Source organism: Thamnophis elegans, chromosome 5 (assembly GCF_009769535.1).
Source record: "Thamnophis elegans isolate rThaEle1 chromosome 5, rThaEle1.pri, whole genome shotgun sequence".
Lineage (NCBI taxonomy): Eukaryota > Metazoa > Chordata > Lepidosauria > Squamata > Colubridae > Thamnophis > Thamnophis elegans.
The window spans coordinates 4,086,922-4,111,412 of NC_045545.1; the positions used below are offsets into that span (position 1 = coordinate 4,086,922).

At 39.2% G+C, this 24,491-nt stretch overlaps 1 protein-coding gene across 1 annotated transcript; it reads right to left on the bottom strand.

The window, feature by feature from the left end:
- Window positions 1-266: 266 nt before the first annotated feature.
- LOC116508892 (piwi-like protein 1) lies at window positions 267-21,451 on the bottom strand. The gene is made up of 2 exons (XM_032217693.1): window positions 20,812-21,451; window positions 267-358 (listed from the first exon to the last, which is right to left on the bottom strand). The coding sequence occupies exons 1-2, from the start codon at window positions 21,449-21,451 to the stop codon at window positions 267-269; spliced, it is 732 nt and encodes a 243-aa protein (XP_032073584.1).
- Window positions 21,452-24,491: the final 3,040 nt, after the last annotated feature.

Genomic DNA, 24,491 nt, shown 5'->3' on the forward strand with positions numbered 1-24,491 from the left:
GAAAAAGAAAGACACACAGACACATACATAGAAAGAAAGAAAGAAAATCCTGCAGTCGTAAATAGAAATATTTAGAGACTGTGTCCCCTCATTCTCAATAACGCTGTATGGCAGGGGTGTCAAACTTGATCCCATCACAAGCTATATCAGGATTGTATTTGCCCTTGGGGGACTGGGTGGGTGTGGCCTGGTTGTCACAGCTAAATGGGTGGGCGGGGCCAGAGTAGGCCAGTGCTGGGGCAGCATGGTCCGATCACTCGCCATCTTCAGGTCAGCCCTGTGGGACAACTCTGGACCGCCTGTTTGATGCCCTTGCTGTAGGGAGATTCCAGAATTCTAAGATTCCAGAAATATAGACCTATAAGTACATAAAACAGGGGTGGGGAATGATGGCCTTTTTATGACTTGTGGACTTCAACTCCCAGAAATCCACAAGTCATAAAGCGGCCACTATTCCCCACCTCTGACAGAAAAGAAGGAAGCCATCATAAATTTAGCCAGACTACCACCTTTCAGAGTCCAAAAGATTTAGGTGGACTATTTTTCAATGGCAGGAATATATAATGTCATCCGTAAGTCATTGTGAAGACAATCTCAGCCTGTATTCGCATTAATAGTAGTGTTTTCCTACTTGAACTGGTATAAACAGCAACATCTGGTTCCTTGTTGCTCTTTGTTTCATTGTGGGCAAATACCTTTATCTCGGATACAATACTATCCATTGTATCCATTGAGACTGAGGCAGGAGGGGGCTACACAGGTAAACCCACCCAGGCCCTGCCAGGCCAGGAGCCTATAATATGCTGCAAACTATAACTTCATATTAGCTTGACATTTAACTTTGATGCACTTTGCTTCTAACTTCCTCATAAGTATTACAAATATTACTGGAACATGTGGCAAGCTACTGTACAAGGATGGGCACAGGAAATCACCATGGGTGTAAGATATTAAGAACAGAGAAGTTACAGAAAGCTGCAGGTATTAAATCAGTATTTTTGCTTTCCTGTTTTTAAGACTTTTTGTATGCATTTCTGCTTTTGTATTTTTCCAAAATGTACTTCCCTTTTCTAAGCAGGGGCTTTGACGTTTCGTATGAATGCGCCTCTTAAAACGCCTTCTAATTGACGAAGTTTGATTAAAGGTATAAAATCAGTGTCCTGGGCGTAGCCCGGACAGTTCAGATTTTGGTGTGTGAACACGCTGAACTCGATGCATCAATAAGCCTGTCTCTCTTGCACCTTCGTGGTCTCGAGTCCTGTTTCTTTCGTAAGTAGATTGAGCAAAACCCTCTATCTGCTGCAACAACACAAATGCCCCTCTCCACTCAAGTCATTGGTTGTTGCCTTCCATGAACCTTTTCCCCCCGCCCCCGGGTCAAACTTCACTCTAAAGTGAAATTGGCAAAAGTTCTTCAATTTTCCCTTTCTACCACAAGTGAAAGGAAAAATTGTAAAAAAAGAAATTGTTTTGTTTTAGTACTTCATTAGATGGCAGATTAAGCAGGGAGATATTAATTGTAAGGAAGTATCCAAAAAGTCATGAAAATGGAAACCAGGTGTCATAAAACATCAGCCTCCAACATTTTTGGCTCCAAGGACTGGCAGCAGTGGTGGTGATGGCATGGGGGGAGGGAATGATTGTGCTCACATAACCTAATCCAGCATATGTATAATGGATCTGAGTGTGTTCATCTGTTATTTGCACAGCCCAGTTTCCAATGGGCCACAGACTAGTACCGATATACAAACTGAGGTTGCGACCCCCCCCCCTGCAGTGGTGAGATTCAGATTTTTTTACTACCAGTTCTGTGGGCATGGCTTGGTGGGCATGGCATGGTTTGTTGAGCGTGGCAGGGAAAGGATATTGTAAAATCTCCATTCCCTCCCATCTCCAGGGGAAGGTTACTGCAAAATTTCCATTTCCTCCTGGTCAGCTGGGACTCGGGAGGCAGAAAATAGATGGGGGCGGGGCCAGCCAGAGGTCGTATTTACCAGTTCTCTGAACTACTCAAAATTTCTGCTATCGGTTCTCCAGAACTGGTCAGAACTTGCTGATGCCAACTCTGGACCCCTGTGAAAAAAAGACCAACTCATGAAAATAAAATAATTGATTTTCTGACATGAGTAGAAGAAGTAAAGAAGGGAATTCACTCACTGGAATTATAACAAATGTAGTCTCAGCAAAATATAAGACCATCACGATGGTTAAGGTTGAAGTTGAAATCTGAAAGGCATTATTGCACTTATGATTATAAATGCCATTAATTGATTAATTTTTCTTCATGAAACTTAGCCATAGATGAAGTCAGAGCAAATTCTGAGGTTGCAGAAAGTCAACAATACATTTTTTTTCAAAAATAATTATATATGAACTGTTTTCAATTTGATTCAGAAAAGCTGAAAATTGCTGTCTGTTAAGGAGATCCTTCCCGAGAGGGATTAATTTCACAGTCTTCCAAAAACTGGAGTCGATCCAGTTCCTTTTGTAGGGAATGAACAAATCTTTTTCAATTGAACTTTGAAATGGCTTAAATTAAATTGGTTTACTCTCAAATTATCAAATCGTTCCCTGTCTTATTCTTGGATTTCCACTATTTAATCTAATCATGCCTACTTCCAATCACAAATCCAATAAATTATGCGGATTTGCATAACCATACTAAATGATGGCCCAAAATCCACCATTGTAAATCAGATTTCCTTTGACAAAATAGTTTGGAAATAACCTTGAACATCCATTGGTTGTAAATTATCATCTGATGGCTGTCCAATTACTTTGAAAATGAGTGGCCCTTAGAGACCATTTTATAGCATAAAGGTGTTCGTATTGCACACTAAAGCTAGTCTGAATTGTCTATTAATATCTTGCCGACAGGTTCAACAGGAAAGGCACAGGGGGGACTTCGAAAGAGAATAGATTTACGGCCATAAGATTTAGGCATAATGTTAAGAGTTCATAATAGGTACATAATAATCTGTTCTGACCCCCCTTATCCTACACCAACACACACTCCGAAACAAAGATACGTTACTGCATTTAATTAACAGACAGACAGGTCCTTGGCAGCAAACCGGCACAGACAAACTTGGGCAGCAATCCAGCACAGATAAGGCTTGGTAGCAATCAAGCCTGCCAAGCTCACAATAATGTTCTCCGACATTCGTTCCTGTGTTGACTTCTGCAAGAGGGGCATGTGCACAAGCAGTCTTTTTATAGTTTGGAGAGGAGCCTAATGACCACCAGCTGAGTGCAATTACCTCCTGTAACTGCGTAACTGTTCCTTACGCCTATTAGCTCTCCGTTGCCAGGCACCCAGGACCAACTTCCTTGTCTCTTCCCCACTGCTCCAATGCATGATGTCAGGATCACACTCCCTTGTCTCCTCCCCACTGGTCCAAGGCTCAGGCGCCTCCTGGTGGCCAACCAGCCTCTCTACGCCCTGCTCAGAGTTGGAACCCTGTCCAGGGTCCTCCACATCCTCCAGAGCTGACTCATAGGGCCCCTCGCTGTCGGAGTCTGGTGGCAGCTCCAACGGCACCTGCTGAGCTACAACACTAAAGTATATTGCATGTCTAAGATGTTCCCTTTTCTTCCTTTATATATACTATCATTCTCATCATTCCTCTTTGTGGCTCATCAATATCCTTTTCAATAAGAATTTGGAGTGAGAAGTGGCTGGGAGAATTTTTTTTACAGTTTCCAATGTCTTTTTTTTTCCTTTTAAAATATCTGATTCTGTTATTCTCCTCCATCAGTTGAACCATTCCGTCTCTTTTCTGAAAATGTTTTCTCCCTGTGGATACTTTGTCTCATGAGATATTTTACTTTGTACTTTTAAAATAAAGAAAATAATAATAATGAGCATCTAATGTCTTCTGCTCAAACAGTGGGGGAAAAAACTACTTTAAGAACCATTACAGCCTCAGCTGTTTTGTGGTATTAATTTGAAAAGACTCTCAAATTTGGGTACACTTTATTTATTTTTATAACTTTTATTAGAGGTACTAAACATAATAATAAGAGTACAAATCTGAAGTTCAAAGTAAGAAAAATAAGGAAGTGAAAAAGTAAACAGAGAGAGAGAAGTAGAAAAAAGTTACTTTTAATCTTAACAGATGTTACAGTGTATTTATACTTTATCCTCTCTCTGTCTATGGTTAGGCTGATGTGGTGGCTCAGTGGCTAAGACTCTGAGCTTGTCGATCAGAAACGTTGGCAGTTCAAATCCCTAGTGCTGTATCTCATGACTTGCCCCAGCTTCTGCCCATCTAGCAGTTTGAAAGCATGTAAAAATGCATGTAGAAAAATAGGGACCATTTTGGTGGGAAGGTAACAGCGTTCCGTGTGCCTTCGGTGTTGAGTCATGCCAGCCACATGACCACGGAGACGTCTTCGGACAGCGCTGGCTCTTTGGCTTTGAAATGGAGATGAGCACCGCCCCCTAGAGTCGGGAATGACTAGCACATATGTGCGAGGGGAATCTTTACCTTTACCTGTCTAAGGTTACATCATAATTTCCTTCTTTCTATAATGTACCTTTTTTCAAAAAAAAAAAAAAATGAAGGCTCAGCTCCTTGAAATGTTCACAATACTGGAAAAATGGAAGGAAAGAGAAGAGGAATATCAGTCACAAGGTGAATGGACACAACTACAGTAGAAATGGATACATCATTGGAAGGAGTACTTTGGAGGCTGACCATTCTAGTGAAGTCAACAACTGACACAATCAATCAATCAGTCAATGTTCTGACATGAAGTACACAGTCAAGGGCTATTGTGGTCAGTGAAACAAAGGCAAACTTCATCATTTTATTCTTTTGATCTTTCCACCACCCATCAACTCTAATTTTGACCTCTTTAAGCTTTCTGACACTTGATTTCTCATGAAATATTTTTATGTCCCTATATGTTTATCTTCTTCTTTGCATGCTCTTAAGCAAAATACAGCCAGTTTGGTCTAGTTGTAAAGATACCGGACTAGAAAGCAGGCAGTGGTGGGTTTCAAAAATTGTTCAAACCTACTCTGTGGGTGTGGCCTCCTTTGTGGGAGTGGCTTGCTGCCCATGTGACCGGATGGGAGTGGCTTGCTGCCCATGTGACCGGATATGAAGATGCCGACGACACTTGTCAGAACCACCTTAAATTACCTCACACGCAGCACTGGCATGCATAAGAATAGGATGTAAACTTGTTTTTTAAAAGGCAGCTTTGGTTTGCGTTAAAACAACTTCAACACACGCAATGTTCTGATTGCACCACAAACGCAGTAGTCATCCTTACCTTCCACAGAGGCACTGAGTTTTATAAATAGGAGCATGATAGTGTAGAATAATCATATCCAAGGACCAGTGGTGGGTTTCAAAAAATTTTGGAACCTCTTCTGTAGGTGTGGCCTGCTTTCCGGGTCCATTGGTGGAACCTCTTCTAACCGGTTCGGTAGATTTGATGAACCGGTTCTACCGAATAGGTGCGAACTAGTAGGAACCCACCTCTGAAAGCAGGAAACCATAAGTACAAATCCTGCCATGGACATGAAAACCAGCTGGGTGGCCTTGGGCCAGTCACTCTCTCTTAGGCAACTCACCCCACTGAATGGTGGTAGGGAAAATGGGAAGAGAAAGGTGTGTTGGATATGTTTGCCACCTTGAGTTATTTGTAAAAGTAATAAAAGTGAGAAATAAATAAGTAAATGTTGCTTGTATGAGGAATGGGTGCAACTCTTTAGCGATGTGTGAATTTTCTGCTTTGCTGTTACGTAGTGTATTTTAATACCTTGTTCTTTTCCAAGTTCTAGGTAACAGAGTCTTGTTAATATTTGATGACTGAAAACTATTCATTCTAAATATCTCTTTAAATGTGCCTTCAAAATGGTGGCTTATTAAAGACAGAAATGGTATGTTTGCATTTTAGACAGAACTGAATATCGTGTGCTATCAAGGAAATCAATACTTCACTCACCTAAAGCACTGTAAATTGAAAGTCCTTGACACAGCATCTCATAACCTGATGATACACCTATCAGTCAACTCAATTCCACTCCAGTACTATTTAATCCCCCGCATTCTGGAAAATATAATCAAAACTGCCAAGTGGCTATATGCCTCATTCTAGTAACTCCTGTTCAGTTTCATTTGGTCCTTCAGAATCTTACTTCTAATTGCAGAACTAAATAATTAGTCTACATTTACCCAATATAATTTAGAATTTATCCATAAGCAATATGTTGCCTTGCTAATTATCTCATGTAAAGCTGTAAGTATATTTTAGAATAAAATTCAGCAAATATTGGGCCGCAGACTTCTAAGAAAACATCCTTATTGAGTGTAAAATTGAATTTCTGTTTCTGATGATGTCAGTGGGAAAAAAAAACGTAACTGCTGACCTAATGCTAAGTATTAGACAGTGCTTTTTTGTAATCATTTTAAAGAAAATTAATATTATGATATTATACACTCGCAACATCTATGCTGGATCGTCACTTTGGAAGGAACATAGAAGCAAAATCCAACCAAAAAATTCATGCTTCTCCTTTCCACCTACAAATTGAAAAATGATCCAGTTCTAAAAATAACATAAATTAATTTTTCCTCATGGTTTAAATAGAAGTTTATTGGGGGTGGGGGAATGAAACAGAGAAAGTGTTTCTCATTTCTATTCTACTGGAATGATGACGCTTATATAAAAGTAATATAAAAGTACATATATGTTTAAACAAGTTCTCCAAATTCCAGGATATCAGACAGTTTTAGGGAAGAATTTGTGTTTAAAAGCTTAATATGTAGAATAGGCATGTTGTTTTGTCATAATGGGGGAGGGTTCTTTTAAATTTAGTTACAGGTGATCCCTTTAAAATAGAACCGAGGTGGCGCAGTGGTTAGGGTGTAGTACTGCAGGCCACTTCAGCTGACTGTTATCTGCAGTTCAGCGGTTCAAATCCCACCGGCTCAAGGTTGACTCAGCCTTCCATCTTTCCGAGGTGGGTGAAATGAGGACCCAGGCTGTGGGGGCAAGTTGCTGACTCAATTTGCTAAAAAAAAATGTAAACCGCTTAGAGAGGGCTGAAAGCCCTATGAAGCGGTATATAAGTCTAATAAACAAACAAACAAACAAACAAACAAACAAACAAATAATAAAGTTGGTGCAAGATATTTTAACTTAAAAACATTTCTATACCATTCTCATAGCAGAAAGTATGAAAGAAGATTGATCAGCAACGTAATCTTATTAGTGGTTCGGCAAAGATATGGGGAAGAAAACCCAAAGAATGATGTTTGTGAATCACACACTGGGGAGATTTGGTGACAAGCTACTATGAAAACAAAACAGACCTGCATGACAGCTATAAGTATGAATGATTCTTAGAACTTTCATGCTCTTCTTTGCTAGTTACCGATCACTCTGTCATGAATATTTTCAGCTTGTTACATTCATCAGTAGTCAAATGACAGACGGTTCTGGAAAGAACAAACATCGTTCAAAGTTGCAGCATTTTGTTGCCAATGTTCAGAAAAAGTTCCAGCTTTCAAAGACACGATTTAAGCTTTTCAAAACGATGTTACAGGACTCAGAAAGACAACTAACTTTGGAAGGGCTACAAATTTGACCAGGGAGAATTTTTCTTTTACTGTCCAAATGTGTTAGAGTCACAGCCAACATGACCAGGTCAAAAGACTACAAGAATTGAAGTACAAAACATCTGGTTCACTCCAGATTTCCTGACCAGGCTGGAGGGGAACATTGACCTAGATGGATTAACTTGATACAAGGTGGCTGCATCTGTCCAGTTTTTAAGCTCTACTGTTATCTCACCGATCATTGTCTCTCTCTGCCTCCCCCAAGTAAGACAGATGGTGTTACTATGACTATTTGTATAAGGAAATTTTAGTTTGACTGTCATTCCTGCCAATCTGGATAATGAAGTATCTAACTCATGAGATAGACACTATTCATCTTCTCAACAGTCCTGTGTCAAAAACCTGGCCACATCAATCATACGTAAATGATAATGTATATAGCAGTAGACTTATATACCGCTTCATAGGGCTTTCAGCCCTCTCTAAGCGGTTTACAGAGAGTCAGCATATTGCCCCCAACAATCCGGGTCCTCATTTTACCCACCTCGGAAGGATGGAAGGCTGAGTCAACCCTGAGCCAGTGAGATTTGAACCGCTGAACTGCTGATCTAGCAGTAGCCTGCAGTGCTGCATTTAACCACTGCGCCACCTCGGCTCTATGTAGCAAGTAATTGTGTTTTTCTAATATTTCATATAGTCGTTTTTACATTTTTTTAAAAAAAAATGAACTCCTCTTGACTAATTTGATGATTTATTAGATGAAACCAGGGAAATTTCCATTTCTGAAATAGAGCCCCATGGTTTTTATATATAAATATGTGCAATCTGTGATACAATGTGTAGTTATTGCTTTTGGTTTTGTGTAAATTATACACACCTATATTTGATATTTCTCTTGATTGGTATCCTCATGTTATTATTTAGCAGAAAGACTGTAGCTGAAGACATCCTATAAGGAAGAACTTATAGCATACTAAATTTCCATCTTTATAGATTTCTTACTTTCTTATAAGGATTACTTTCCTGAATAGTTCATCTGATCACACACACACACACACACACACACACAAATTAGAGGATGCTTTCTATTTCCACTGAGGAAAAGAAAGTGCTTGCTGTTTTCTGATATTTTGAAATTGAGGTTAGTTATCATAGCCAGACTGGGGACTTAAGTTTCATGAAAATATGTAATATAATGCTGATTAGAAATAAACACATACACTTATTCAGCAACCACAGCTGGGTGTTTAGAAATTGATCAAGATAAGCCTCTTTACCTGAAAGAAGTAAGAGAAAAGACCTGTTTTTTTTTTTTAAATGGAGGAAAACAATAAAAAAATAATCTTATTTTTTGCCTTTAAGCCAAGTCTCAGATAATCTATTCAAATATATGAAGAAATGATTGATTTTCAATTAAAATTCTCACTCCGACTCCTGCCACATCTTATTCCTTCATAGTTTGAGGATTTTCACATTTACAAAGTCTTTGAGTACCCATCATTAATTAATGATTCTTGAAGCTCATATCTTCATAACTGAGATAGGAAAAAAATCAACTTAACATCATTCCATCTATCTTTAACTTCAGAAGATTCTAACAAAGAAATTTAATTCACAATTGTTATATAGCACAGAAGTCTTTTTGTTGGAACCTTAAACTATAAATGGCTGCATAGTATTTAAGTGTCAGGGTTCTAAGTAATACACCCATAGCAAATAGAACTTCAAGGCTATATATATATATATATATATATATATATATATATATATATATATATATATATATATATATATATATATATATATATATATTCTGAGGTTTTCGCAGGTGTTAGTATGTAGGTCTCTAGTTGTTCGGGTTTTCTCCCGCGTAGAATTGGAGATGTCTTGGCGACGTTTCGACGAAGTCACATTCGTCATCTTCAGGCGGCTTCAGACTACTTCAGGTTTGGTGTTTCCTACTCCTGGAAACACCAAACCTGAAGTAGTCTGAAGCTGCCTGAAGATGACGAATGAGACTTCGTCGAAACGTCGCCAAGACATCTCCAATTCTACGCGGGAGAAAACCCGAACAACTAGAGACCTACATATATATATATATATATATATATATATATATATATATATATATATATATATATATATATATATATATATATATATACACACACATACATGTGACGAGTCGATAGACAAAGAAAGGAAGCAGTATGCTTCCTCACATATTTAGGCATACCAGGGGTTGTGACACAATACATACCTATTTCCCTGGCCTAGCTGATAAAGGAAGAGATTCTGTGGCTTAGTGGCTAACATAACTGCCTGATATGCAATACAGCACAGGTTCGAATCCCAGTAAGGGTATGGCTAGCTGATGAGAGCTAAATAGCTTGAAATAGATCTATACTAGTCTCCCTTTATTTATTTATCAGCACAAATGCAACACATACACACACGCACACTTTTTATGGTTATTTTAATATGATTATTTATATCCCTTTTATATGTAATACTTTTCATGGTTATTTGAATACTTGATTTACACAGTTTGACAATATTTGGGGATTTGCTTTGTCATCCTGTTGTCTTCACTTAGTAATCACATTTGGAGAAACCTTAGCACCCACCTGTTGTGGCCCAGCAGGAGCCATTAGAGCTGCCACCGGACTCCGACAGCGAGGGGCCCTATGAGTCGGCTCTGGAGGATGTGGAGGACCTTGGACAGGGTTCCGACTCCGAGCAGAGTGCAGAGAGGCTGGCTGGCCACCAGGTGGCGCCTGAGCCTTGGAGCAGTGGGGAGGAGACAAGGGAGTGTGATCCTGATGTCATGCATTGGAGCAGTGGGGAGGAAACAAGGGAGTTGGTCCTGGATGCCCGGCAACGGAGCGCTAATAGGAGGAAAGAACAGTTACGCAGTTACAGGTGATAATTGAACTCAGCTGGTGGTAATTAGGCTCCTCTCAAGACTATAAAAGGAATGAATTTCCACATGCTCGTCGCAGGAATCAATGTATTTACTAGAGCTGGAGAAGCTATCGTGGCTAGCTTGGCAGGCTGGATTGCTGCCAAGGTTAGTCTGTGCTGGATTGCTGCCAAGATCTTGTCTGTGCTGGATCGCTGCCAAAGTCTAGTCTGTGTGTTAATAAATCCTTGAAGTATCTTTGTCTCGGCATGCTTTGGTGTATGAAGAGGGGGGTCAGAACACCCACCTATTTCAGCATTTCTAGTTAAGTGAACAATTAATTGAGGTAGACCCATTCTTTTATTTTGCTCTTTCCAAAACTTGAGAAGCAGATGTTTATTGAAGCTTGTACTATAGGAGCCCAAACTCCTTACTGTTACTGTGTCTATCCCCTGAATTTACTAGCTAATTATGACAAATTAATGTTATTTTGGATTCTGAGATTAGCAAACTTCCCAACCATTCATAAGAGTCAAAGTAAATATAAATCTTGCATACTTAATAATGTTTCTCTGCTTATGAAGCTGAAACAATTAAAAAAAGGCTGTGTTTTTTTTGTTTGTCCCATAGTCAGTATAATGTACCAATAGAATATGATCTCTATTATAATAACATACTTTATGAAGATTAAATGGTTTTGCAATTCAAACAAGGTAAAATTGGTTTGAAGTAAAATCAAACAATAGTTTGCTAGTTCAGAATTTGAATAGTGGAATGAGAACTCTTTTTTTAATATTGCTATTGTGTACTGGTCAGCCAAGAAGTAATTGCTTTTTATAAGGCAAATTTGCTTTTACTTTTCCAGGAAAATGAAATGAACCTGAAACATTTCCTTTGAAATCCAAGTCACTATCTCTCAAATGTCATCAGCAGAATTCCATCATATAGTTCTGGCAAACACATAAGGAAAAAAAAGATTTGCTTGAAAATGATTGACAGAATTCATATAATTATCTGGGTTGTAAATCAATAATGGCTTGATTTCTTCACATTTTGTATTATTGACATTACGAGATAAAACAAACCAGTGAAGTTTTTAAAAGGTGGGGGGGAGAATAAATATATACTGTATAATTAGACAAAGGTATAACTCTGTTATTTCTATGGATCGATTTCTATTATTTTGTTAAGAAACAAGTCTAGATTACATATTCCAAAAATCACATTAGCTGAACTGTACTTTTAATGCAATTCTGTCATCTACTCTATTGTAAATATCTCAGTAAAGTATTCATAGTGGCTGTGGTAGTAATTCATATTGATCTTCGCAGGCTTACTTGTGATTCTGTTGTTAATTGACTGGTTCTTTTGGTCAATAAAAGGAAATTGCACATTAAGGATATGACATTAGATTTCAAAACAATGTTAAAACTATTAATTATTTTAAATGTAAAGTTCTATATTGATGGAAGTACCATCTTAGAAGAGACCAATCTCTTACGTGCAGGAGAGTATAGCAATAACAATAGCACTTTGACTTCAATACCACTTCACAGTGTTCTACATGATTTACAGAGTCAGCATATTGCCCCCACAATTTGACTTCCCATTTTACCCACCGCGGAAGGACGGAAGCTGAGTCAACCTTGAGCCAGGGAGAATTGAACTGCCAAACTACAGCCAACGATCGGCAGAATTAGCTTGCAGTACTGCATTCTAACCACTGCACAACCACAGCTCAGTATTCCTTTTCTTTAAATGGTGTCAGATACAATATGTGTTTAAAAATATGTTCTACCTACAAACGTAAATCTAGAAGAAAGTGTAGAAGCCTCTTCTGCAGAGGTGGGTTCCTACCAGTTCGCACCTATTCGGTAGAACCGTTTCGTCAAATCTACCGAACCGGTTATAAGAGGTTCCACCAATGGACCCGGAAAGCAGGCCACACCTACAGAAGAGGCTCCAAAGTTTTTTGAAACCCACCACTGGTCCTTGGATATGATTATTCTACACTATCATGCTCATATTTACAAAACTCAGTGCCTCTGTGAAAGGTAAGGATGACTACTGCGTTTGTGGTGCAATCAGAACATTGCATGTGTTGAAGTTGTTTTAACGCAAACCAAAGATGCCTTTTAAAAAACAAGTTTACATCATATTCTTATGCATGGCAGTGCTGTGTGGGAGGTAATTTAAGGTGGTTCTGACAAGTGTCGTCAACATCTTCATATCCAGTCACATCTGGTCACATGGGTGGCAAGCCACTCCCACAAAGGCGGCCATACCCACAGAGTAGGTTCGAACAATTTTTGAAACCCACCACTGCTTTTCTGGCTACTGGATTTATCAAAGGTTCAAAGTGGTGCAAAATGCTTCTGTGACATCAAGACAGCTTTAGTCTAATGCAGGGGTGTCAAACTCACAATGACACATTGTCGTCACGTGATGTGAATAAAATTTTGAAAAACCCCTCACAGATAGACTAATCAAATGGATTGAAAGGTGTTCTAGATTTGTCTGTTTATTAAAGTCAGAAAGATTTACAATTAAGTAAGAGGCTGATGAATTTTCTACACTGTTTGCTTTCCCATGCTTTTTTCCTTGGTATCCCTGACCGTGATCGCGTAGAATAATTCCCCCGACCCTCAGAATTATCTCTTGTCCCTTTTTACCAGATTTCATCCCTCCCACAAGGTCAGGAAGCAGGAATATGAAATATGGCAGACATATTGACTTGTATGGATTGAATTATTTAATACCAGCATCAGAATCATCAGTGAGCTAACCTTAACTGCATTTAGCATTTTAATGGAATTTCACAAAATTGAATTCAGCCAACTATTTCCATTTCCCCTCTCTGCATATTGCAGAGGTAAAAGGCACCGTGTGAGAATAATGATTAGCACAGTGTACATAAATACAAGAAAGGAAGATTAACTCATTGATATGTATTGTTCATTGTTTCTCTTACTACGTGTATGAACTATGATTTTAGCAGCTATTTCCCACCCCGCCACCCCCCCAAAAAAAACACTGTGGAGCTCTAATGAGCCTGGAACGATATAGTGGTGGGTCTTCCCCAAAGGACATCTCTGGAGGTACTTAGAACAACAGCTATATCACACATATTCCTTGGGCAAGGTGTGTGATGAGGTACTTCATTATCTCTTAGTGGATTGGAATTATTTGGAACCATTTCAGGATTTCCATCTAAAGTTTCACTCTGAAACTGCCATGGTGACTCTTACAAATCATCTTGTTCTGAGAAAAAAAATCAGGAAAAACAATTGTGTTGATCCTCCAGATCACATGGAAGCTTTGGTACTGAAAGTTTACAGAATCCTATTGGATCAGCCAATGGCCTGTGGGTGGGTTTTTCTTACTTATAACAAGGTTAATAATATCACTCCTTGAGATTAAATAGATATGGAGGAGTATTCTGGATGCTTTTGTTCTTTGTTCTTAGAGCCGAGGTGGCGCAGTGGTTAAATGCAGCACTGCAGGCTACAGCTAGATCAGCAGTTCAGCGGTTCAAATCTCACCGGCTCAGGGTTGACTCAGCCTTCCATCCTTCCGAGGTGGGTAAAATGAGGACCCAGATTGTTGGGGGCAATATGCTGACTCTGTAAACCGCTTAGAGAGGGCTGAAAGCCCTATGAAGCGGTATATAAGTCTAACTGCTATTGCTATTGCTATTGCTTTGAATCTTCCTGGGGAACAGCAGGTGAGCTTTGGGGGAGGATAAGAATTTAAGCCCATTCCAAATTGTTGTGAATGTATAGACTCCAAACCATTATATTCACAGCTCGCCAGCTTCATGCTGGATAATCAGCCTTATCCTTGAGTGAGAGAAGGTTCTTTTTCATGCACAAAATCAAATTTCCCTTAATCGCTCCCTGTGTTAGAAATAGAAACCACTTTTGTAAGAACAAATCATAGCATAGCTCGGTGGAAGCCTTGACAGAGAGACTGGAGAAGAGAGAGACTGGTTCCTTAGTAGCCTGTTATTAAAGTGGAGTCTTCCGAGAAAGTTAGAGGAAGCCCAGATGAAAGAAGCAGAGGAACATTTGTTCTAGAATATTACTACTTTAGTGGGGAGGGGAGGTAAAAGTCTTGTCAGGAACCAGTGTTAAATAACTTATCATTTTTCTGTGTTGTGCAAGTCTAAGATTGGAAAATTTTCTCAATTATAGAATGGAGTTCTTAAGCCTTAACCTGAATCTCTATTTCAGGTTATGTTCACTATTTTGTAGATATTATGTTATTTTATAATTTATCATAATACAATGGCACTCTTGAGTCCCCGCCCTGAGTCCCCCCAGGGAGAAGGGCGGCATACAAATAAAGCAAAAATGAAATGAAAAAATGAAATCTTGTTTGCAGAGTTATTAGCTCTCTCTCTCTTTGTAGTTGACCAGTATTATGTTGGTTAGGCCAGAGTGTTACTTTAATTTTTGTTCTTTCAATATTTAAACTTAAAAAAACAACAACACCCTGGGTTCCTGTATATAATTTATTACTATTTTTTTTGAATAAACTTTGTTTTTGAATTGCTGAAGAAGGGGAGGAAGAACTAAAAAACTAGTCACAGCTTTGATTGACCAAAGCTGTTAAGGATAGAAAAAAAAATCAATATTATAGGTCAATTGTTGATGACCATAACATATGGAAGATGATGATTTGAAATGCAACTGGAGTATATAAAACAGCATGAATCAACAAAAAGAATGAAAAAATAAAATAAAATACAGTACAATAGATATTATACAAAGATGAAATGGAAATATATAACAGATTTGAATTAAAACAGACCGACCTTATGGGTTGAAATTGGTAAATAACTGAATGGAAGGATGATTTAGGTTCTATGTGAATGAAAGTGATAAAATGTATGTCAAAACATATGAATCTAGTTTATTGTGGATATGAAACTAGGAATGTATAGGTTGCAGATAACTACATAGTGATAACAAAAGAACCAGGAATGTAGGGGAATGTTTCAAATACAAGGTTTAAACATAAGTTTATTTATTGAGTACACATAACAAAGAAACAAATCTAAGTAAGATGGCATTGCTTATGATAAGCAATTTAGACATTTAGTGATAAAAGTTTCTGAATGTGGGACAGACATTAACTGGATAATACAACGTATGAATCCTGGGAGAAAAAGGACACGGGAAAAAGAAATAAGTGAATGAAACTAGAGTGAAAGTACAATGATTTCATAGAGAATCTCCATTGACATTTAAAGAGTGAAAAGCACTTTATGAAGTTTTGAAGTGTTGTATGGGTGTGATGGATGCTTTTGATTTACAAAAGCAGAATGCTATTAGGAGGTATAGTAAATTCTGTTGGCATAAAACAGAATTATATACATTTTATTTCCTCTCTCATCCCTTTAATTTTCTCATTCTTTACAAAACACTGTTTATCGATGTTGTTGTGATGAAGAAAAAACTCACAGGCAGGAAAAAGCTTAATGGGAAGGCACTCCGAACAGCTCGTGAGAGCTCCCTTTTTATTGTCATATACAGCTATTGTGGCATTCATTGAGCAAAGTACCCTTTGTACTGATTGGATTAGCTAGACAGAGTCCAAACTATGGTTGAGAAGGTTAATGGATAGCTCATGGTTTGTTATTGCAAGCGATGCAATGTGCCTACATGCCAAATCTCATGTCTCACATTTATTAATCATTAAGGATCATTCTGCTGACAGCTGCATTCCTCAGCAGTGGTTTGCCAGCTGATGAGAAAAGCAAACATCCCCCACATATCCCAAAAGAGAATAGCAGGAATAGCATTAAACTTCACTTCCAGTATGAGAATCCAAATCCTGAGTTTTGGTGGCTAGATTGTTAGTGACCTTGAACTTGTTTCTGGTAAATGAGTTCATTCATTAATAGAATCATTCTCATCCATTGTCTGCTTGTGGAGAGGCAAATAGATCTGGCATGTACTATCAACAATTGTCTGAAAAAAAGAGGTAGCATTGTCTTTTCAGAAATCTGCTTGATTGGGTTTTGGTACCTGTAACAACCAAAAAGACTAGAGTGGGAAGATGATGTTCATCTCATAGGACAGCTTGTTTGTGAGAGGTACCATTCCTGCAGTAGCAACGTATATGTGGCCTGTGGGTTAAATTCAGCTTTAGGGACATGATGGGTATACATTTGTGTTCTGTCCCCACTTCTCCGCTTGTTAACAGACAACAGGCAAACAAACTTAAAAGGAACTCTCTTTATCAGTTCTTGGCTCAGACTGGCTGTGAGCCCAAAAATAACATAAATAAAGTCTCTGACCAGATAACAGAATACAAAACAAAAACTCTTACAAAGCAATGCACTTCTCCAAGTGTCTCCTTGAATCAGGGTTACAGAAAGCCAATCACTTCTCCAAGTGCTCTCAAATAAACCACGACCGATGATCAATGAATGTTGAACAAACGAATGAACGTTGACTCCTGCAACCAGGGCGTGGCACCATCCGTCCTTTTATCCCCAGAAGATGCCCCTAACGAGCCCCAGCTGCATAGTTAATCTTGCATCCCGAAAAGACTCACAGAAGACTGCTGCTGAGTCACAACACATCTGATATACTGGACATACCTCTAGCCAGCTGGATCCTTGTTTACGTTCCTTAATTTGGTCACTGGACTGGGGTTTAAAACCTCACACCTTTTGGTATTTGATGGCTTCAACTTGCCCGCCTTTGAAGTTGGAAGACCAGAATTCAAAGCAACGATGGCTTTTCCCAAGATATCTCTGATCCAACATCTGCAAGTGGCTATACATTAATGTTACCCTGTGGAAAGATGGCCTATAAATTTTACAAGAAAGAAAAGAAGGAAGGATTGAAGGACTCTTGTCAGCCTAAGAGCATTTGTGTGATCATTTGAAAATGGTCTTCATGGTATTGGACCTGGGTACTTGAGAGACCGCCTGCTGCCAATTACCTCCAATAGACCAATTAGATCCCACAGATTAGGCCTCCTCCGAATTCCATCCACTGGCCAATGCTGACTGGCGACCATCCGGAGGAGGGCCTTCTCTGTGGCTGCTCCGGCCCTCTGGAATGAACTCCCCGTGGAGATTCAAACCCTCACCACCCTCCAGGCCTTCCGCAAAGCCCTTAAAACCTGGCTGTTCCGACAGGCCTGGGGCTAATGACCTTTTGTCCCCCCTCGAATGGTATGGTTGTTGTGTGTTTTTAAATTGTGGTATTGTTTTGTTCATGTTTTTTTTTTCATTATTTGTACCCCCCCCCCTTGACTTGGGTTGTGAGCCGCCCTGAGTCCCCTTGGGGGAAAAGGGTGGCATAGAAATATAATAAATTCAATTCAATTCAAAATAAAGAGCATTACATCTAGTTTGTTGCCATGGCCATATCACTTCCCAGTCCAAATAAGCTTAACTGCCCTTTGAAATCTCCGCAAGGTTGGACCCTTTAGGATAGTTCCTAAACTTCTGAACTGTAGGATTTCCAGAGGGCACGTGGACATTTTCTCAGTGACTTTGACAATCCATTTTAGATTCTGGCAACAGGAAGTGACCTAGGTCCTTGATTATGTTGTCCCTGAGCAACAATTCTACATTTATCCCACAATGTATCTTGATTTACTGAGGAACTGTGGAAGGTGAAGCAGCAGCAACAATGCCTAGGATAGCAATGGAGAAATCTAGAGCTGAACCTGAGTTTAAATGTTATTTATTATTATTATTTATTAAATTGATTTGCAACTCATCACACACTCAATGTTTTATGAATACTATTTAAGGCCTTTAAAAGTTCAAAATAATCATAGGAACAGTTCTCAGTACATACTTGCCTAACAGCTGGTGGATTTTGGTGTTTTTTTTTTGGCAGTATGGTGTTTGTTGTTGTCGTTGCTGTTCATAATAGTTTAGTTAAGTTAGTTTAGTTTATTTGTCTTGTATGCCGCCCACTCCCAAAGGACTCCGGGCGCCTCACAATAGACAAGGGAAGGGGGATAAATAGACAAAGACAACACTTTAAAAAACTGCAACATTCACAGTTTCCGTGGGGCTGGATGTTTCACAAGCCCCCCGGCCTGCTGGAGCAGCCAGGACTTGGTGGCTTTGCAGAAGGCGGGGAGGGTAGTAAGGGTCCGGATCTCCATGGGGAGGTCATTCCAGAGGGCTGGAGCTGCAACAGAGAAGGCTCTCCTCCGGGGAGTCACCAGCCGACATTGGCTGGCAGATGGAATCCGGAGGAGACCTAACCTGTGAGATCTAATCTATGGGAGGTAATCGGCAGGAGGCGGTCTCTCAGGTACCCAGGTCCGATTCCATGTAGGGCTTTATAGGTAACGACCAGCACCTTGAAGCAGGTCCGGAGACTAATGGGTAGCCAGTGCAGCTCGCAGAGGATAGGTGTGATGTGGGTGTACCTGGGTGCACCCACAATCGCTCGCGTGGCTGCATTCTAGACTAACTGAAGTCTCTGAACACTCTTTAAGGGCAGCCCCATGTAGAGCACGTTACAGTAATACTTCTATTTTTTTTCTGACTTTGCCACTAACCACCTATTATCCTTTGGGATGAGGTGGATTATAAATACTGTGAAATAAATAAATATTAAGATGTGTATTAATCATGTTTATATGACCTCTTATTTCACAAAAAAGCAACTCTGGGTAGCCATATAATATAAGTTTATATAATATAATATTTGATATGAATGCCTATGATTTCTTTTTCTCTTAGGTTGAAATATTGATTTAAGAGACAATTGGAGCAAAAAAACAATCTGAAAATTTAATTGGAATTTATGTCATCTGCATCAATTTATGTCCTCGGCACAAATACATAATTGTGTAAATGGCACCATTTTCATTAAAACATTAATTTGCTGAGTATGAGGGTAGAGAGCAAATGAAGCTATCTACTATAAATATCCAAAATTTGCTAAAAACAAGTTTTGTTAAACTAAGGATTTACTGTACTATTGTTACCTGCGAGCCCACCTACTGCCACCAATAGCCTCCCATCATCCAATGCGATCCTACAGAGTTGGCTTCCTCAGGGTGCCGTCGGCCAGATAGTGTCAGCTAGCGACCCCCAGGGGAAGAGCCTTCTCTGTGGGACCCCCTTCCCTCTGGAACGAGCTGCCCCCGGAGCTTCGCACAATCCCTGACCTCCGGTCCTTCCGATGCGCCCTAAAAAGTTGGCTTTTCCAGCAAGCCGGCCTGGCCTGAACAAAATAAAATAAATGATTCATCACTGTTAATTTTAATTCAATTTTTTTTTTAAAAAAATGTCATTGTCAATTTTAATTGGGTTTGGGATATTCTATTTAATTTTTTTAACTTTTGTCTTATATGTTTCTTTTAACGTTGTATGCCGCTCTGAGTCCTTGGGAGAAGGGCGGCATATAAATCTAATAAACCTAAACCTAAATACAATACATGTATCAAGGGATATGTTCAAGAATCATGTCGAAGTAAAAAAAAAAAAAGACTTTTAATGAAAAATTTATGGTAAAATCCTGAACTTTGGAAAGTGTGAGTTTCCCTGTCCTATTAATGAGTTAATTATGGCAGAATTTCTTTGAATATTTTGATTTTTTTTTTCTTCCTGGGCTTTTGGCAGCCTGGAGATAAACTACTAATGAACTCTTCTCCCATCTGTTGGTTGTTTATATTACTTTCTCAGCTTCTTCCCAATCTCTTAGAACTATAGGTTTTCCATTAATTTATATTTATTTTATCAAGCTGTAGAGGAATTTTCTTATTTTAAAGCATTGAAATTCACCTTGCAATCCTCTGGATAGCGGGTGGGCTATAAATATTTGAAAGAAGCATGTGTGGTAGTACAGAAAAGAAAAAGAGACATTCTTTACAAAGATTAGCTGTTGGAAAGATGTTTTTAATAAAGACAAAACATATTCATGACTTTACATAAATTAATAGAATTATTGTACATGGAGCAGTGTATATGGTTCAGACAATTTCATCTTAGAATTAATGACATAGATGCAATAAAACCTGATTTAAATCAGTCAAAGAGTCCATGCATTAGATAGGTAATGCATTTAGGACTTTGACTTTATTCAAATATTGCATTTGCAATCTAGTCCTACCCAAAATTATACAAAAATTAAGACATGGGGCTAGTACAAAAAAGATGGCAAGAATGTCCTTTTTTGAAATAAGTCCTTGCCAAAGATTTTATGCAGACTTGATTTAGTAAGGTTTCAAATGGAAAACGTGGTGGTGTTACTTAAAAGATAAAGATTCCCCTCGCATATATGTGCTAGTCGTTCCTGACTCTAGGGGGCGGTGCTCATCTCCGTTTCAAAGCTGAAGAGCCAGTGTTGTCCAAATATGTCTTATGGGCATACTGGCATGGAGCAGGCACCCGAATGACTCCCGGCCAATTGTAGTACATATGACACAGCTTATATGTCAGCCTCTGCATGTAGTCAGGCTTTAGCGCACTGCTGTCATAGATTACGTTGTAATGGGTGGGTGCAACTGTGCCACTTTTCACCGACTGACTGACAATGAAGAAATCGTACCATTCTGGTCTAGTAACCTCTAAGTCAATAACTGTGCCAGGTGGTGGATTCTGTAGTTTTCCTTCAATTTTGGCAAAGAATCTGCTGTTCACATGCTTCTTCACCACGATCACTGTGAGTTTGGGGTGGTAGTCAGCCCCAACTGTTTTCAAGCATTCCAAAAATTGTGGGATTTCATAGCTCACCAAGGTTTTTAACTGACCGTCACCAACACCGTCGCGATACACGATGATACGAGTAGGCATGTGTTCATTGTAGGAGTACCATGTCCTGAGTGCCGCTTGTAGGCACACTTTGAGTCCATCCACAATTTCTTGCCCACGATCCTGAAGCACACAGCGTGAATACCATCGGGTCATTCCATGATTCAAACTCGTAACAAATGCCGCCACTGATCGCCGTCCAGCTGAAATGTCATGGTAACATGACATTTACCGGTATGTGGCCGGTATGACTAAATGCCGAAGGTGCTTAGAACGCTGTTACCTTCCCACCAAAGGTGGTTCCTATTTTTTTCTACTTGCATTTACATGCTTTCGAACTGCTAGGTTGGCAGAAGCTGGGACAAGTAATGGGAGCTCGCTCCATTATGCGGCGCAAGGATTCGAACCCCAAACTGCCAACCTTTCTGATCGACAAGCCCAGCATCTTAGCCACTGAGCCACCGTATCCCTTATATTACTTACAGATAGTTAAAATAACACATTTGAGGTTAGTTCACTCCAAAGGATAGAATATTCATGCTAATGTTCTAGCTTTTCAGATTAAGCGATGCTGTGCAAGCATGGATTTCATTTTGCTGGGAAAAACAGCATTTACTCTACAAAGGTTTAGGATTCTGCCTTGTGTCTCAATCACAGTCTATCTCCATGTTGCATTACGTATTAGACTGATTGGTGTCAAGACTTTTCCATTCTTTTTAACCACTTTAGTCTCTACCATTTTATTTGAATTTCTTAATGAAAGAAAGAAGCTCCAGAGAAAAACACATCATAAATGCATTAGCAAAAGCTTTAGAAGAACATATTAAAGCACTTCCATTAACATTTAAGTGCTTCCTTAGCCATGTGTATGTGCGCGCGATTTTTTTTAAAAAAAACCCTCTGTAATTCTCCATAAAATTACATTGTGCCAAAGTAGTGATCTGCAGCAACTTGGTAATGAATTTAAAATTCTTAGGAAAGGAATACTGGCAGTAGACAAAGTTCAACTTTATATAAGCTTTGCCCGGAATGCTAATTTTATCATTTATTCCTTCTTTCATTTGTTCATTCATTTTATAACCCAGAATCTTATTCACAGGTGCAGTGGTTAAGGTGGTTAAGCTAGAAACAGGAAGACCATGAATTCTCATCAGACGTGGTATTCAGCAGGTTCTGACCAGTTCTGGAGAATCGGTAGTGGACATTTTGAGTAGTTCGGAGAACTGATAAATACCACCTCTGACTGGCCCACCCCCATCTACTCTCTGCCTCCCGAATCCGAGATGATCGGGAGGAAATGGGAATTTTACAGTATCCTTCCCCTGGAGTGGGGAGGGGAATGGAGATTTTACAATACCCTTCCCCTGCCACGTCCACCAAGCCAGACCCACAGAACTGGTAGTAAAAAAAATTGAATCCCCCACCACTGGTTGTAATGTTGCTTTACTGGTTGATAACTGGTTGACAACTGGTTGATCTTGAGCCAATCACTCTCTCCCAGCTCCAAGAAGAATGCAACTACAAACCACTTGTAGAAAATATTGTCAATAATGACCTGGTTTTGTCCAGGCATTCACCAGTCGTCAAGGCTGAATTGAAGGCTCAGAAATGAATTAATCAAGTTATCTTCAGAGAAGTACTCAAGGTAGTGATAAGTTTGCAATATCTGTTGCGACAGTAGAAAGATACTTGGTTGTTGTGTAAAACCCCAAATACAGTTTGTTGATTTAGGACTGTTAAAAACAAAAACAAATCTGAGCACTGCGATTCTATTTTATGGCTCATAATTAATATGTCTATGTGTACTTATTTTAAATCTTGTTTATTGAATATACAGCAGAAACCAGTCATTTCCTTGCTTCTCTTGGTCAAGTTACGTGAATGATAGCATGCTGGGGAAAGGCTGCAGTTATTAAGATCATGGCTGAAGGCTGCAAAAGCATTATAGAGTTTGTAATGAGTTACTTCTGTGAAAATTAGATTGCAATGTTGGTAGCTCCGTGGCTGTTTGCCCACCTGATAAGTAAGTTGCTCCTCTGTTATAAATTATTTGGATATCATGCATATGTAAAGTTCTGCTTTTTCTGTAAGCAGATAGCTTTACAAGGCATTAAAAGCTGCAAAGGTTTAAATGCTGGTTTGGTCTGCTTCCATAATCATTGATTTTGTGTATGCATACTTGATATTGTCAGATTTCCAAGTGATGAAACCCATTCAAAGAAGAAATGTGTAAAGTCCATCTTCGAAAACACCCTTATTTTACCTAAGTAGACATCAAATTGGCAAAGTCTGTTCTAATTCTGGATCTGACACAAACCGGAATCACACCACATAATATTGTTAGAATAATAATAATCTAATTTATATAAGTTAGAAACAGAGGTGGGTTCCTACCAGTTCGCACCTATTCGGTAGAACCGGTTCATCAAAATCTACCGAACCGGTTAGAAGAGGTTCCACCAGTGGACCCGGAAAGCAGGCCACACCTACAGAAGAGGTTCCAAAATTTTTTGAAACCCACCACTGGTCCTTGGATATGATTATTCTACACTATCATGCTCATATTTATAAAACTCAGTGCCTCTGTGAAAGGTAAGGATGACTACTGCGTTTGTGGGGCAATCAGAACATTGCGTGTGTTGAAGTTGTTTTAACGCAAACCAAAGATGCCTTTTAAAAAACAAGTTTACATCCTATTCTTATGCATGCCAGTGCTGTGTGTGAGGTTATTTAAGGTGGTTCTGACAAGTGTCGTCGGCATCTTCATATCCGGTCACATGGGCGGCAAGCCACTCCCATCTGATCACATGGGCAGCAAGCCACTCCCACAAAGGAGGCCACACCCACAGAGTAGGTTCGAACAATTTTTGAAACCCACCACTGGTTAGAAACATTCCTCAAAAGTCACATTCTCCAATAAACACTCAATCCACATTGCCTGGTGTTTTCAAACTCCACCTTCCGTTCTCACCAGGAGCAGCTTCTGTTCCCACGGGAAAGAAGTCTCCTATCCAAAACAATCCACACTATCTATTCGTTTCTTCCCCCCACCTTAAGCATGTGTTGAACCTGACCCCCCCTTACATATTAAAGAGAAAGAAAAGGAATAAATGAGTATAATACGGAGCTAAATAAAATGGCTACACATATGTCAAATTCGGGCTCGACAGATATTAAGCTTTAACATGATTTTAAATGGAGATGTTGCTAGTTTCTTCAGCCCGAACAATAATGCAATTTTTATTTTGGTTATTTTAATTCAACATTA

Excerpts from the sequence above, each read along its gene's own strand:
- LOC116508892 (XM_032217693.1), bottom strand. The coding sequence starts at position 21,451 with ATGTCATGTTACCATGACATTTCAGCTGGACGGCGATCAGTGGCGGCA. Across the intron at positions 359-20,811 it reads GACATATTTGGACAACACTG|GTCTATATTTCTGGAATCTT; the intron begins GCTCTTCAGCTT and ends ATGTACTTATAG.